The 13,261-nt window shown below is 40.7% G+C and overlaps 2 protein-coding genes across 9 annotated transcripts in view; both read left to right on the top strand.

Annotated features, from left to right (window-relative positions):
• The first annotated feature begins 555 nt into the window (after positions 1-555).
• Positions 556-10,238, top strand: GGCT (gamma-glutamylcyclotransferase). Of its 7 annotated transcripts, none has more exons than XM_083377954.1 (6): positions 556-566; positions 1,149-1,178; positions 3,217-3,378; positions 3,861-4,006; positions 5,828-5,963; positions 9,404-10,238. In XM_083377954.1, the coding sequence occupies exons 3-6, from the start codon at positions 3,217-3,219 to the stop codon at positions 9,563-9,565; spliced, it is 606 nt and encodes a 201-aa protein (XP_083234080.1). In that variant the 5' UTR covers positions 556-566; positions 1,149-1,178; the 3' UTR covers positions 9,566-10,238. The 7 variants fall into 7 exon arrangements, with proteins under 7 accessions (XP_083234080.1, XP_083234076.1, XP_083234078.1 ...); XM_083377950.1 differs by having other exon boundaries at positions 564-610; XM_083377952.1 differs by lacking the exon at positions 556-566 and adding an exon at positions 570-683.
• A 946-nt stretch (positions 10,239-11,184) lies between these two features.
• Positions 11,185-13,261, top strand: part of NOD1 (nucleotide binding oligomerization domain containing 1) — a 44,419-nt gene continuing 42,342 nt past the window's right edge. The window contains exon 1 of one of the 2 annotated variants that reach the window (XM_083378535.1): positions 11,185-11,252. The gene's annotated coding sequence lies outside the window, so the exon portion shown is untranslated. Of the gene's footprint in view, positions 11,253-11,394; positions 11,610-13,261 lie in introns of those variants that run through there. The other variant, XM_083378534.1, reaches the window with a different exon arrangement.

Genomic DNA, 13,261 nt, shown 5'->3' with positions numbered 1-13,261 from the left:
AAAAAATACATTGCTTTCTTGACAGCAAGCCGTTAAAATCAATACAATAGATTCCCCCCCCCCCGTCGTTGCTCTTCACGGTTCCCACTGGTCTTCTATTGAGATATCAGGCTGATAGAATTTCAGAGTTCTTATTCACAGGCAGCCATGTGTACTTTGAAACGATGGCAGATAGAAGCTTAAACAGTTTCAGAAAAACCGTTTGCCTCAATGTTATGTCATATGAAATATTTATCCCTCCCAAAAGCCTATTATTTTATTGTCATCGTTAGGGGGGGAGGAAATTGAACGCTAGAAATAGCAAACACTCCACCACACGAAGTAGTTTTAGATGAGGTGGGGGGGGAATAGGAGAAGATTATTTAATTTTATCTTAAAAATACAGATAAGCAAAACATGCTTTGAAGCACAGCACGGCCTGTCTCTCACCGTAACAAGCATAAAAAGGTAGATCCAGCTCTTTGGAACCAATAAGAGGCGGTGGAGGGTAGAGACTGTCGTGTGCTTAGCCAATGGGCAGAGTCATCGTGATTGTTTGTTTCAGTCCGGAACTGAATGAGGAAGTGGTGAGGACGGAGTGGGACGGTAGCAATCTAGAGCCGGGAAAGAGGTGGAATTCAGGGTTGTTTGGGGACCTGATGGGTAGTTAGTGGTGCTTGTGTCGCAGAGGAAGCCCCAACCAGGTGAAACGAAGGAGGCTTTCCACCGGCGGTTTCTTGGATCAAGTGATCTGTGGTGGGGAATACGTGTGTTAAGTGAGGAACCGGGAATCAAGAAGACGAGGGTCGTAGGGTTGAATTGAATTCCTTCTGCTCCGAATTAGTGACCAGTATGTGCTTAATATTGAAATCTGCAAGGGCCGGAAATAAAGCACGACAGGGATATCTTAATTTCAGTTCTCACTGTGAGGAATGGGCTAATCCAGTGTGGGTCTTCTTCTTTAAAAAGGAAGGATTATTTTGGCAACTTGGTCTCATCCTCTTGAATCTGAAAGGTTGACAAAAAATAGGGAAAGATGGTTAAATGAATTAATGGCTTTTCTGCACTTCTAAATTACAGCCACTCACCCTCAACAGAACATTACACTTGCAGCAAATGGGCTACCCCTTTTACTAACCTTTGCGCTATCTCTATTACCTCTCTTTCAGGCCAAAGCAGTCAAGTGGCTTCTCTCCAAGGTAATGCAGAATAAGTCCTAACAGATTTTATATGCCCAACGTTGCACTTGGACAGTGCCAGAATAAGGGGAATATATTGCTTTGATATATGGCAATCAGGCTGTCTCATTCAGGGGGCTGAAATTAGTTAAGAGAGAAGTATCATGGAAGCACTTGTTTGAACATGTCTGCACAATTACTTGGCTTTCCCTTAAGATGGCAAAATGCAACTAAGGAAATCGGATACAATTCTACTTTTTAAGGTAACTGATGGTCCTCTGGATGCTTCTGAAGTACAGCCTCCAAACATCCTCACCTTTAGGCTTGCTGGCTAGAAGTTGCAGCTAGAAGCATCCAGAGGAGCATGGCTTTCCCCTTCCTGTCTGCCTTTTAGATAACTCTTGTTTGCATTGTAGTTTTATTGTGCAGCCTGTAGGAATGTTTCTGGATGTGCTTTTGTCATATTAGCAGTTTTGCTAGCTGAACTAGCACTTTGATATGAATCGGTTACTGGGTTTAGAAATGCATAGCCAAAAAGAATTCATTCTTTGTTGGGCTAAATTTCACTTTGAAACATGACAGTAGAATATCACAAGATAATAAACTGACCACATATTCTAGGATGAGATATAGTTATACTTCAGGAGTAAAAAATGTGTGCTACTTTTAAAGAGCTGTAGCTCATTGCCAGGATATAAACGGATTTGTTTGGTATTGTATGCTTACATCTTCTTTAGGGATTGGTCATATTTTGCAGCATTCAGGTCTTTTTTCTGAAGAGACAAACTTCCTGAAGTTCGTAAAATATGCTAAACCATTATGTAGTTTCTTTAGTTTTAATAAATCATTGTTGAGCAAATCACAGGTGAATGATGGCTGAACAGCGTGTATGATGTATGTGTATAATGGCTGAACAGTGTAAAACTAGGTGATGTTTCCTTCTTACAAGCTAATCATGAATTACTATCCAATGCACGCATCCTGGTAAACAATTTCAATTCCAGTGAAAGCAATATCTGGATCAAGGGCTGTTTTCCTCCCTCTTTCCTGAATGATGTCATGGTGAGGGTAAATCCTTGGTTTCCATTCACAGATGTCATATAGCTGTTAAGGAGGAATTGCTTCAGGTGTCTGGAGTATCTTGAAGTGATGCATCCTTGTGTGCCGCTGTTGAAGACATTCCCCACTGAGAGTGTATTGAAGCACTATTTATCAGAGCTAGTGTCACTATTATTTTGCATCACAAACATGCTGTGACACAACTGCTTGCATATGCTAGCCCACAGATGTCAAACTCGATAGGTTATGTGACTTTTCTGGCCTGGGGTGGGGCACCAGTTTGACACCCCTGTGCTAGCCACTTAGATGTGCTTGCTCCAAAGATTACTTGATTTCCCTGTGCTTTTTCTTTTGGAGAAACACTTGGAATAAATAAATCTGGAAACTGTGCTCACAAGTGGGAGTTCTTTCAAAGATCCACTCTGAGTTAACTTTTCCAAAAGGGAAAATACAGGAGCAAGAAATATAATTTTTTCTCTGGAGGGATGGAAAGAGGTGGTGCTTACAGATGGGATAAAAGCTTGTTCCTGGAAGTCTCTCTAAATAAGTGTAGGACCATTATGTTTGCAATGGGCAAAAGAAATAACCTTGAGGATTAAGATAAAAAGCCATAGTCAAGATATTGATCAGATTAAAAAATCCGAGTCAGAGCAGAAATGTAATTTTGAAAAAGAGTGTCAGACATGCTCCTTTGTTCTTATTAAGATAAAGGGATGGAGCGAGGTGCTTTCAGATTTTCAAGATTATGTTATTATAGCCTTACAACAAAATTAGTATGAGCTTGAATGTCTTTGATTTCCACATTTGTTCTACTTTAGAGGGCTGACACTATCTCATAGTTCTCAGACTAGAGATTATAGGCTTTATAAACAGCTATAGAATGGTGGAGAAAATAAATGTATTATTTACAGGTTTAAATGTAAGAGAATTCTATGATATTCCATGCTATTCCATGCTGTTCCATGTCTAATTAATGCTTTCTTTGGTTCAATTTCAAAAGATGGAAGCCTTTAACAATTGTACTGGACCAGGTGGGGATTTGGAACAGCAAAACTACGAAAGTGAAGATTTCTTCTATTTTGCCTATGGTAGTAACTTGTTGCGGGAAAGAATAATGTTAAGAAACCCTTCTGTGGTTTTTCTTACCATAGCACAACTACTGGTTTGTACTGTCTTTGACTCCTTTTTGTCCTAGAAACCAATATCAGTAAGAAATTAATATTTAAAGTTGTAACTATATAATGTAAGGGATGTATTTTGAATATTCACCTCTGCCTCTGTTGAGTTTGTTTCTGTGATTATTTTTACAGGAAGAAAAAAGGTTTAACAATGTTTACCCTTAATGTTTGAAAGCCAGTTAGTTGCCCAATTATGTTTTTTTGTTGCAAGCATTCCAAATAGATTTCAGATCAATTTCTAACTACGGAAATATGGCTCATTGTGACTTTTTTTTCCCTTTATGATCTCATTTCTAATTAAATTTTTCTATAGATGGAATTTTAATTCGGTATGTGTCCTAAGTCTAAGAAACAATTTTTCATGTCTGCTTCTTTTGTCTTTCTAAATGTTGTTTCATTCACTACATTATAGAAAAACAAGAAACTTAAAACTGGAGATGAGTGACCTTCCTGTTTTAATCCACAGGATTATAAACTTGCTTTTAGCTCTCATCAAGGGAGACAAAGTCTTCAGTGGAAAGGAGGTACAGCTACTATTGTCTATAGCCCTGGTGAAGAAGTATGGGGGATAATATGGAAAATGAATACTAGTGACTTATGTTCTCTGGATAGGTGCGTTACATAAGAGTTCTTCCACTGCCTATCAACGTATGCACAGTTTATATTGTTAAGATTTTATTCTGAATGTTTGTTTTATACCTCTCAAGAATTGTCCAAGCTAAAAAAAACCCTCTAATTACAGAGGTTCCCAGTATAGATAGTCCTCAACTTACAACAGTTCATGTAGTGACCATTAGAAGTGAAAAAGTGGCTTATGACCATTGCAGCATCCCCATAGCCATGTGATCAAAATTCAGATGCTTGGGAACTGACTCATATTTATGACTCAGGGTATCTCAGGGACATGTGATCCCCTTTTGTGACCTTCTGAGAAGCAAAGTCAGTGGGAAAGCCAAATTCACGTAACAACCATGTTGCTGACTTAAAAACTGCAATGATTCACTTGACAAAATTGCTTTAACAAATGTTTCACTTATTAACAGAAATTTTGGGCTCAATTGTTGTAAGTTGAGGACTACCTATATTGGTATCAAAGTAAAATGCTTATTACAATTTGACCAGTATAATTGAACTTCGAAATGGACTTCCAGTCCTTGCCACATATTTTGAAAAAAAATCTAGGGCTTGGTTTATTTATATCCCACCATCCCTCCCAGATTTCCAGATGATACCCAATTTTATCTGCACAACTAGTACTGTAATGTCAGTGGAGTTGAGAAATTGTCATCTGATGAGCTTCTGTGGCAGAGGTAAGGATAGCGATAGAACTGCATGTAGATCTTTCTAGTTCTAGCCCTAACTCTGTTTAATTCATTTTGAAAGCATGCTAAGATGTATGCTTGGCTGGACCACAAATAACAGAAAATGAAAGGAGAAAATATTGCTGTCCTTTACTCAAGTTGGTATTGTTCATACTGCCTTGTGACATATTGAAATTAACTTATGTGAACTTTCATCTTAACTGGAATTGGGTTATATTAAACTTTTCAAGCTTCTAGAAGAAAACGCCAGGTTGGTTTTGAGTATAATTTCCACAATTTCTGATGTTGGCCATGGTTTCTAAGTCCTGGGAATTGTAATACAAGGTGTCTGTGGAGAATCTAGTGGTCTAACTCTGTTTTAGACCCACATAGACTACACAAAGATAGTGCTGATCACATCTGCATTTGAACAAAAGTTAGAGTGTTAGTGGACTATTATGTCATAGGATTCCAAGGAGCAATTCTAAAAAAATGGTATTAAAGATGTTTTGTTTCTTTTGTTCTTTTATGTACATGTAGTACTAAGTTTAAGGAACGTGGTGGCTCAGTGGGTTAGGACGCTGAGCTTGTCGATCAGAAGGTCGGCAGTTTGGCGGGTCAAATCCTGAGTGCCACGTAACAGAGTGAGTGCCTGTTACTCCTCCTAGCTTCTGCCAACCTAGCAGTTCGAAAGCACGTAAAAAGGCAAGTAGAAAAATAGGGACCACTACGGTGGGAAGGTAACAGCGTTCCATTCGCCTTTGGCATCTAGTCATGCTGGCCACATGACCAGGGAGACGTCCTCGGACAAGCGCTGGCTCTTCGGCTTTGAAACGGAGATGAGCACCGGCCCCAGTCGAGTCGGAAACGACTAGCACGCATGTGCGGGGGAACCTTTACCTTTAGTACTAAGTTTTCATTGAGAAGCTTGATATAGCTATTTTCTGGATGCAGCCTTAACTATCCAAAATTGGGCATTGTTTGCCTATTGTTTCAAGAATGATTGAGAAATCTTTTAAGTCACTTACAAAGAAGTGTTATGTAATACTTTACTGAATAAATAGCTGTTTCCAGGGGATATATGTTTGCTCTTAGTTATTTACTTGGCATGGCATTTCTTTTTCCATTTCAGACAAGAAGGAGTAGAAAATGGCATTTATATTCCAATCGAAGTAACAGTTCGGACTCGGGATGGGAAAATAGTTAAATGTCGTAGTTATCAGATGAATGACTATGTCGACGATCTTCCTTCTCCACAATATAAGAGGGTACTGTATTGCCTTTTGCAATTCTATGGACTAAGGACTCATTTTCCTCCAGCAGTTCATCATCTATTCTAGAACAACGTGCATAATATAAATGTAATAGAAGGAACCTAAAAAAAAAGTAGTTAGTTTCATGTAAAAGATTAAACTAATTTGAATACTGTTGCAGTTAACTAATATGTGAGTATATTTGATTTATGACATTATTATCAAGGGTAGATTAATAATTATATGTACATATTGATTAATAATAAATTTTATTGCAAGCAATAAAGCTTTGCAATAGTTTCCTTTGGCACCATAACTCAGTTTCTCTTTTGTATAGGACTTTTACTCAGAATAAATTATAAAAGGCTACTCCATGTTTACCATGGGTTCTCTTAATCCCCTGTCTTTCTCTCTTTTTCTCTCGTTGGTACATATCTACGAAAGATTTGCTGCATTGAAATAAGGTGTTTCTGTTTGCATTTTACACTGGGCTTTACTGCTTGGTACAGTGGTCTAGCCAAACTTCTTATTTTTCGTTCCTGAAAACTGGCAAGAACTGGTCAGACATATGGAGTCAACATGCATCTTCCATCATGTTGGGTTAATGGATTTTCAAAAACTGCTTTCCATTATTGTAGCCATGGCTGTAAAGGAGGGATTTTCTGAAGCTTTGTGCTTTTTACTGATCCCCCAGGATTTTAATAATCCTATTGACTTGAATCCATTGCAGAGCCATCTTAGATTGCAATCTCCATTTTATATTCATATTTTTGTCCAGCACATAACTGATGTTTGGACTGTAAAGGATTTTGATGTAGAATTGGTTGCAAGATTGAATATAGGTAGTCCTCGACTTACAACAGTTCATTTAGTGACTGTTCAAAGTTAAAACAGCACTGAAAAAAGTCACATGACTATTTTTCATTGCAGCATCCCCAAGGTCGTGTGAAAAAAATTCAGATACTTGGCAACTGACTCATATTTATGACCGTTGCAGTGTCCTGGGATCATTGATCACCTTTTGCGACCTTCTGACAAGCAGAATCAATGGGGAAGACAAATTCACTTAACAACCCTTAACAACTGCAGTGATTCTCTTAACAACTGTGGCAAGAAAGGTCATAAAACGGGACAAAATTCACTAAACAAAGGTTTTGCTTAGCAGAAATTTTAGGCTCGATTGTGATCGTAAGTCGAGGATTACCTGTATATGTGTGGTAGTAAGAAAATGAATGGGATGGTTGAAAACTCTATATTTTCAAGTAAGCTGACACTGTAATTCCTTCCAGCCTACACTTAACACTCTTGTCCATGGGGAATGGAAAGGTAGGTCTTTCTGGATTCTAATCTGCAAAGCAAAAGATGAAAAAAAAATCTACCAATCTTTTATCTTTTTTCTCTATTCCTGTTTTCTTTTACCCAGAGGAATGTTGACAAAGAGGCTATGTCCAAACGTTTCTGCCAATATTTATATGTGTGTGTTGTAGTGTAAACAGTTGAACTTGTATAACCTGCTATGAAATTTAATAATGTTACTGCATGTCTGGAATAGTCCTGCTGGCAACTAATTGCAAACTCCAATATGGTAATTACAGATTAGTTTCATGCCAAGACAGTTATGCCCTGATCCTTGCATTTTGAATCTTTTCACATTATACTAACAGGCTGTTCTCTTATCCTGAAACACGCACGAGTTTATTCCTCTTCATTATATGTGCTTCCCATAATATTGGACCAACAGAAACATTCTTTTACATTCCAGTATATAACTACAATTTCTGTCCTTTTTCCCATCATTCAGCTACTGAATGGTAAAATATATAAAATAGAAATTATTTATGTTACTCAAGGTCAGCAAGCGTTCCCTTGCCAAGCTGATATTTCTGAATTTTTTTCCAAAGTATATACCTAAATTTTGATTTACACAAGTCCCTCCCCACTTAAACCCTGCCCTCTTTTAAGATCAGACAAAGCTTTTTTTAAAAAAAGGCCTAAGATATATTACAGTGTTGTTGCCAAACATCTGTGTGAAGGCAGTTAATGAATGCCACACTCAAGGTTTGCCTAGAGGTCCCCTGGCATGGTCCTTGTGGAATCGATCATTAAACTCTGTCTTACACATGGGCCACTCATCATTTGATGAAAGTGCTGCCTCATCAGATTCTTGCTAATAGTGATCCTCACTTACACTACCTTAACCTTTTAGAAAACAGGTGATTGTAATGGCAGTAAATTATTATTATTATTATTATTGTTGTTGTTGTTGTTGTTGTTATTTGTATACCACCCTTCTCCCGAAGGACTCAGGGTGGTGAACAGGGCAGTACATGTTAAAAGACAAAATACAAAAATTAAAAGAGATTAAACAAAATGCCCACATCTCTTACAATAGGTTAAAACACATTAAAACTAATAAAACCCAACCCCATCCCATCAGGCCAGGCCAGCTTGTTTAAAGAGATAAGTCTTTAGATCGCGCCGGAAGGAGCGCAGGTCGGGCGCCATCCGGAGCTCAACCGGAAGACGGTTCCATAAATCCGGCGTGCCCACAGAGAACGCCCTCCCCCTGGGGGCCACCAGTCGGCATTCTTTGACCGGTGGCACCCTGAGGAGGCCCTCTCTGTGGGAGCGTACTGGGCGAAGGGAAGTTGATGCCGGCCGCAGGTGCTCCCCAAGGTATTCCGGACCCATGCCATGTAGGGCTTTGTAGGTCAATACCAACACTTTGAATCTCACCCGGAAGACAACTGGAAGCCAATGCAGCTCACGGAGCAGAGGTGTAACATGGGAGTATCGGGAAACTCCCAGCACAACTCTCGCGGCTGCATTCTGTACCAGTTGGAGCCTCCGAGTGGTCTTCAAGGGCAGCCCCATGTAGAGAGTGTTGCAGTAGTCTAAACGAGAGGTCACGAGCGCATGAGTGACCGTACGTAAGGCATCCCGGTCTAAATAGGGCCACAACTGGCGCACCAGGCGAACCTGGGCGAAGGCCCCCCTAGTCACAGCTACTATATGGTCTTCTAAAGAAAGCTGTGAATCTAGGAGGACTCCCAAGTTGCGAGCCCTATCTACGGGGGGTAATAACTCACCCCCCATAGAAAGAGATGGGATATCCTGAATATCCCGAGATGCCAATGTGGCTATCTCATAAAATTGGAGTTATTTTTATTATTTTTATAATACTTCTTTAATTTGGAATTCATTGGATTCTGTGGAATGAATTGCAAGTGCTTTTGTATCTCTGTTACTCAACCTACCTACACCAATACCAAGAATGGTTTAGATTGACTTCTTGATGAAGATAATGAATGCAGCCAGCTGTCTCTTGCTCACTGTTTAATCTTCAAGTGAGTTTTGTTTGAAGCAGCTATAATATATTTCTTCATCCTTCTTCTATTTATTTGTGTAAGTAATAGAAATCTAATGATGGAACCTTTCTATTTTTGTTCTTATAGGTCATCTGTTTGGGTGCAAAACAGAATGAATTGCCAATGGATTATCAAAAGAAATTAAATTCTATAGAGACTAACAACTATGCAGGACCTGTACCAGTTTTTGAAGAAATTAAAGCTGCTCTCAGTGCATCAGGGAAACAAAATAATGAAGATCAATTTTAGTATAACTTGCTTTTACTGTCTTGGCATCTTGTGTGTCTCTTTCTTATTACCATAACCTAAATATATTTAAAGTCAAAATGACTAGGGGGTATCATATATACCATACCATAAGGTGTAAGATGATCCTTGATTATTAATTCACTAATATAAAATCCATTCTTTTCCTTTAAGCTTTTCTGTTTCTGTATTCTGCAATAAATTGAGATTGGGAATGGTTTCCAAATTGTGCTTTAATCTGAAAGTTTCTGCACCGGTTCAATCCAGCTGTTGAAAGGATATTACAGGCAATCTTGGATATTACAGGTAGCCCTTGTTTAACAATTGCTAGTTGAGCAACCATTCAAAGTTACAACAGCACTGAACAAATGCTAGTTATGGTCGTTGCAGCATTCCTATAATCATGTGATTAAAATTTGGGCATTAGGCAGCCCACCCATATTTATGATTACAGCATGAGCTTCAACCCACTCCACTTGCCTATCTCCCATTGCAAACCTTAGCTGCCAAATGATGTTTCATTTACTTAGCAATGGAAATGCCATCCCAATCTTAAGAACCCAATTAGGGTGGTTAAGCAGGGACCAAATGTATGTTAACTTTGCTGTGATGGACTGTTATTATCCCAGTTCTCCAGTAATTAATCTTTTTAAACAATCTTTTAAAATCAATCTTTTTCTGCATTAAATATATATTACTGAACTGGGAATTGTTTCTTGCCTTGTAAAATATATATATACTATTTATAATTCCATGAAATTCCATTTTCATATTAGAGATGTCCCTATGTTGGACAATAATTCTAGGGTTTAGAATTCTTAGAAGGAACTATAAAAAGATACCGTATTTAATACAGCTGCAGTACCTAATAAGATAAAACTATCTTTTTTTATAGATGCGGGAAGTCTTGTGCAGCATATTGTATGAGTGTCCAACAACATGGATGTTTGTAAACAAAAGGATTAACTAATTCTCACCCCTTCACCTTGACCAGTGAGCCTTTCAAAACAGTTTTATTTTAAAACGTAGTAGTGGAAGCGTTCAAAGAACAGCCTTATAATGATATTCTGACTGACATTGGGAGACAGGAGGGAGAACCCCAGACTAGGCAGTGGTTTGTAAAAAATGTCTCAGCCCACAGGAGGGAGGACATGGCTTTTGTCTCAGAAGGGGCCCCACCCTAGTTTTGCAAAAGGAAAGAAAGGAAAATACTTTTGATCTTGTAAGAGGCTGTTAATGTGAGCTTTCATGAAACCTAAGGCTAAGTATTAGTTGCGCTAAGAAATCCTGTAGGGTAGCTACATATTGTGATTGTATGACCTACAGGTAAGGTTTATATTTGATAAGAGAGAAATAGGCTACTTGTTTTTAGGCAACGTTGCTGGTCTTAAGAACAAGAACTATATACTATGAAATGAAATTCATAAAAGTTCGGGTGCGAGGACCTCTACCGACTTCCTTCTAGTCCCGCGGTGGGCCTGGCGAGGCTGACCCACGCCAGTTGGGAAGTCTCGGCGGGCTGTCCTGGCAGTGATCTCAGGGGCGGGAGTTTGGAAAGAGGAAAGGCAGGGCGTGGAATCCCCCGCTCCTCCTTTGACGCTCAAGTTCCCGCCGCGCCCGCAGGAAGCCCGATTGATGGGCCCAGCCTCTGCTACTTTTTCCTTCGCCAGCCCTGCCTATCCACATGCAGGTACGCTTGAAGTGCGTCCCGAGGTTGGTGGAAGTGTACAGAACGTGTGAAATCAGACGGGTAAACAGGAAAGGAGGTCCCTGGGGTTGCGGGGACGCTAGGAAGTTGGACCTGAGGCCTGGCAAAGAAGCGTGAGTAGGGTTCAAATGACTTTCGCTTCATTGTAGTTGCCTTGCTTCCACCCTCGTTGGGCGAGGCGAGGCGAGGCGACGAGGGCAGCGTTAAGCATCTTGCAAACAGCCCAAATGCAACTCGGAAAAGGAGAGGTCGGTGCTCTTTTCGGCACGGCTTAAGCCCTTTCCTACAGATCCTCGAATAGTTCTGAGCGTCTTGGGAAGAAAGTTGCCGTTCGAATTGGTAACTGGCACTGGAGAAGCGCGCGAGTTAATGTATGTGCCTTAAAAGTTCAAAACGACGAAACTGTTGATGGTCTCGGAGTCTGACAGTGAAGGCATCTGTTCTGTCTCTTGGGTAGTTGTAAAAGGGAGGCTGTTAAAAGCGAAAGTGCAATTCCTACTTTGGAACGCCTGGCAGGAAAGAAATGTGAATGAACCCTTCATGGAAACAGGGAATAGAAGATATTAGTGTGTGTGTGTGGGGGGGGGGTAATGTCAATTTCAGCTATCAGTGAACATGAGCAGGAGGCAATGAAGACCCAAGAGAAAATTCTTGAGAAGCTTTTTCTGAGAGCAGCTGATAATAAAAAGGAGAGGGGAAACAGCCTTTCCCCAAATCAGTGGTGAGCTATTTCCTTTTCTCAGAGAGCCACAGTTTATTTAAGTCAGGTTTGCATAATATTGGCTAAGTTTCACCTGACATCAGATGCTAACAAACTGCAGTGCTTTAAAATCTTGCCTGTTTTGATCAAAATGTGGGGTGTAGATAAAAATGATACTTAAAAACGTGCCAGCCTTCTCTAAATGAGAGCTCTGAAAATGTGTTGGGCTGAAACTATTGTCAGATGCAGGCGGTAGCAAGATATGTGATCGGAAGCCAGCATTGTGAAGCAGTGGTGGACCTATTGCTGATAATAAGATAGTAAGTCAAATTCTATAAGGCTGTGGTGGCAAACCTATGGCATCCGTGCCACAGGTGGTACGCAGAGCCCTCTCTGTGAGCACGCATGCCATCTCCCCAGTCCTAGGCCTTCAGCTGGGCTTTAAAAAACCTTTTCACTTTAGGCCTCTGCCACCATGTGCAAAAAAAAAAGTTCCATCAATCAATCAATTTCAACTTCTTGCGGGGGAGGGGGGAGATCTCGCAAAGTTGGAATTGATTGATTGAACTTTATTTTTAGTCCCACACAGCGGCAGAGGAAGTGACACATCGGGGCTGGAAAGAAGGTGCCGCATGGGGGTGGAGCAGAGCGGCGGGAGCAGGGCGCTCCATGCAAGGGGTGGGGCGGGGCCTGTGCATGGGGTAGAGAAGCAATGCGGCAGCACTAGCATGGTGGTAGACCAGTTGCTTCCCTACCCCTGCCAAACACCTGCCAAAGCCACACAGGGTAAGGTTGCTGAGTGCGCCCTTGCCCAGATGCCCTCGCCTCCCCCAAGTGGTTTTTTTTACTAATCTGCCTTTCAGCTGCATTCCGTTTCTCTCTTCGCTTCTCAGCCCTCGCTGCGTGTTTGTGTGACTATCGGTAAAAAAAAAGTTTCATCAGACTTTCTAAATTCTCACGAGATCTCACAAGAAGTTAGAAAGTGATGGAACTTTTTTTTTATCCATAGTCCCACAAACTCATGGCGAAGGCTGAGAAGCAAACGGAGAAGCAGAATGCAGCTGAAAGGCAGATTAGTAAAAAACGCTTGGGGGAGATGAGGGCATCTGGGCAGGCAGGGGTGCAGCAACCTTACCCTGCATGGTGGCGGGAGGGTGGAGCGCATGCTCTTCCCATGCCAGGCCAGATCCTGAAGCCCCAGGGCGGCCGTGCTGGGCAGTGGTGGGCAGGGTGTTGAGGTGGGGGCCGCAGGTTGACCAAAGCAGCAGGTGGAGCATTGGAGGCTTGGGGA

Source organism: Vipera ursinii (assembly GCF_947247035.1).
Source record: "Vipera ursinii genome assembly, chromosome: Z".
NCBI classification, from domain to species: Eukaryota; Metazoa; Chordata; class Lepidosauria; order Squamata; family Viperidae; genus Vipera; species Vipera ursinii.
The sequence above is the reverse complement of the archived record's forward strand: the minus strand, read 5'-3'. Positions and strand labels throughout refer to the sequence as shown.

What these genes read in the sequence shown, in the direction of transcription:
- GGCT (XM_083377949.1), top strand. Translation starts at nt 1,382, where the DNA reads ATGCAACTAAGGAAATCGGATACAATTCTACTTTTTAAG. An exon ending in TTACCATAGCACAACTACTG is followed by an intron (nt 3,379 to 3,860) that starts GTTTGTACTGTC and finishes TTTAATCCACAG; the next exon opens with GATTATAAACTTGCTTTTAG. An exon ending in GACTTATGTTCTCTGGATAG is followed by an intron (nt 4,007 to 5,827) that starts GTGCGTTACATA and finishes TTTCCATTTCAG; the next exon opens with ACAAGAAGGAGTAGAAAATG.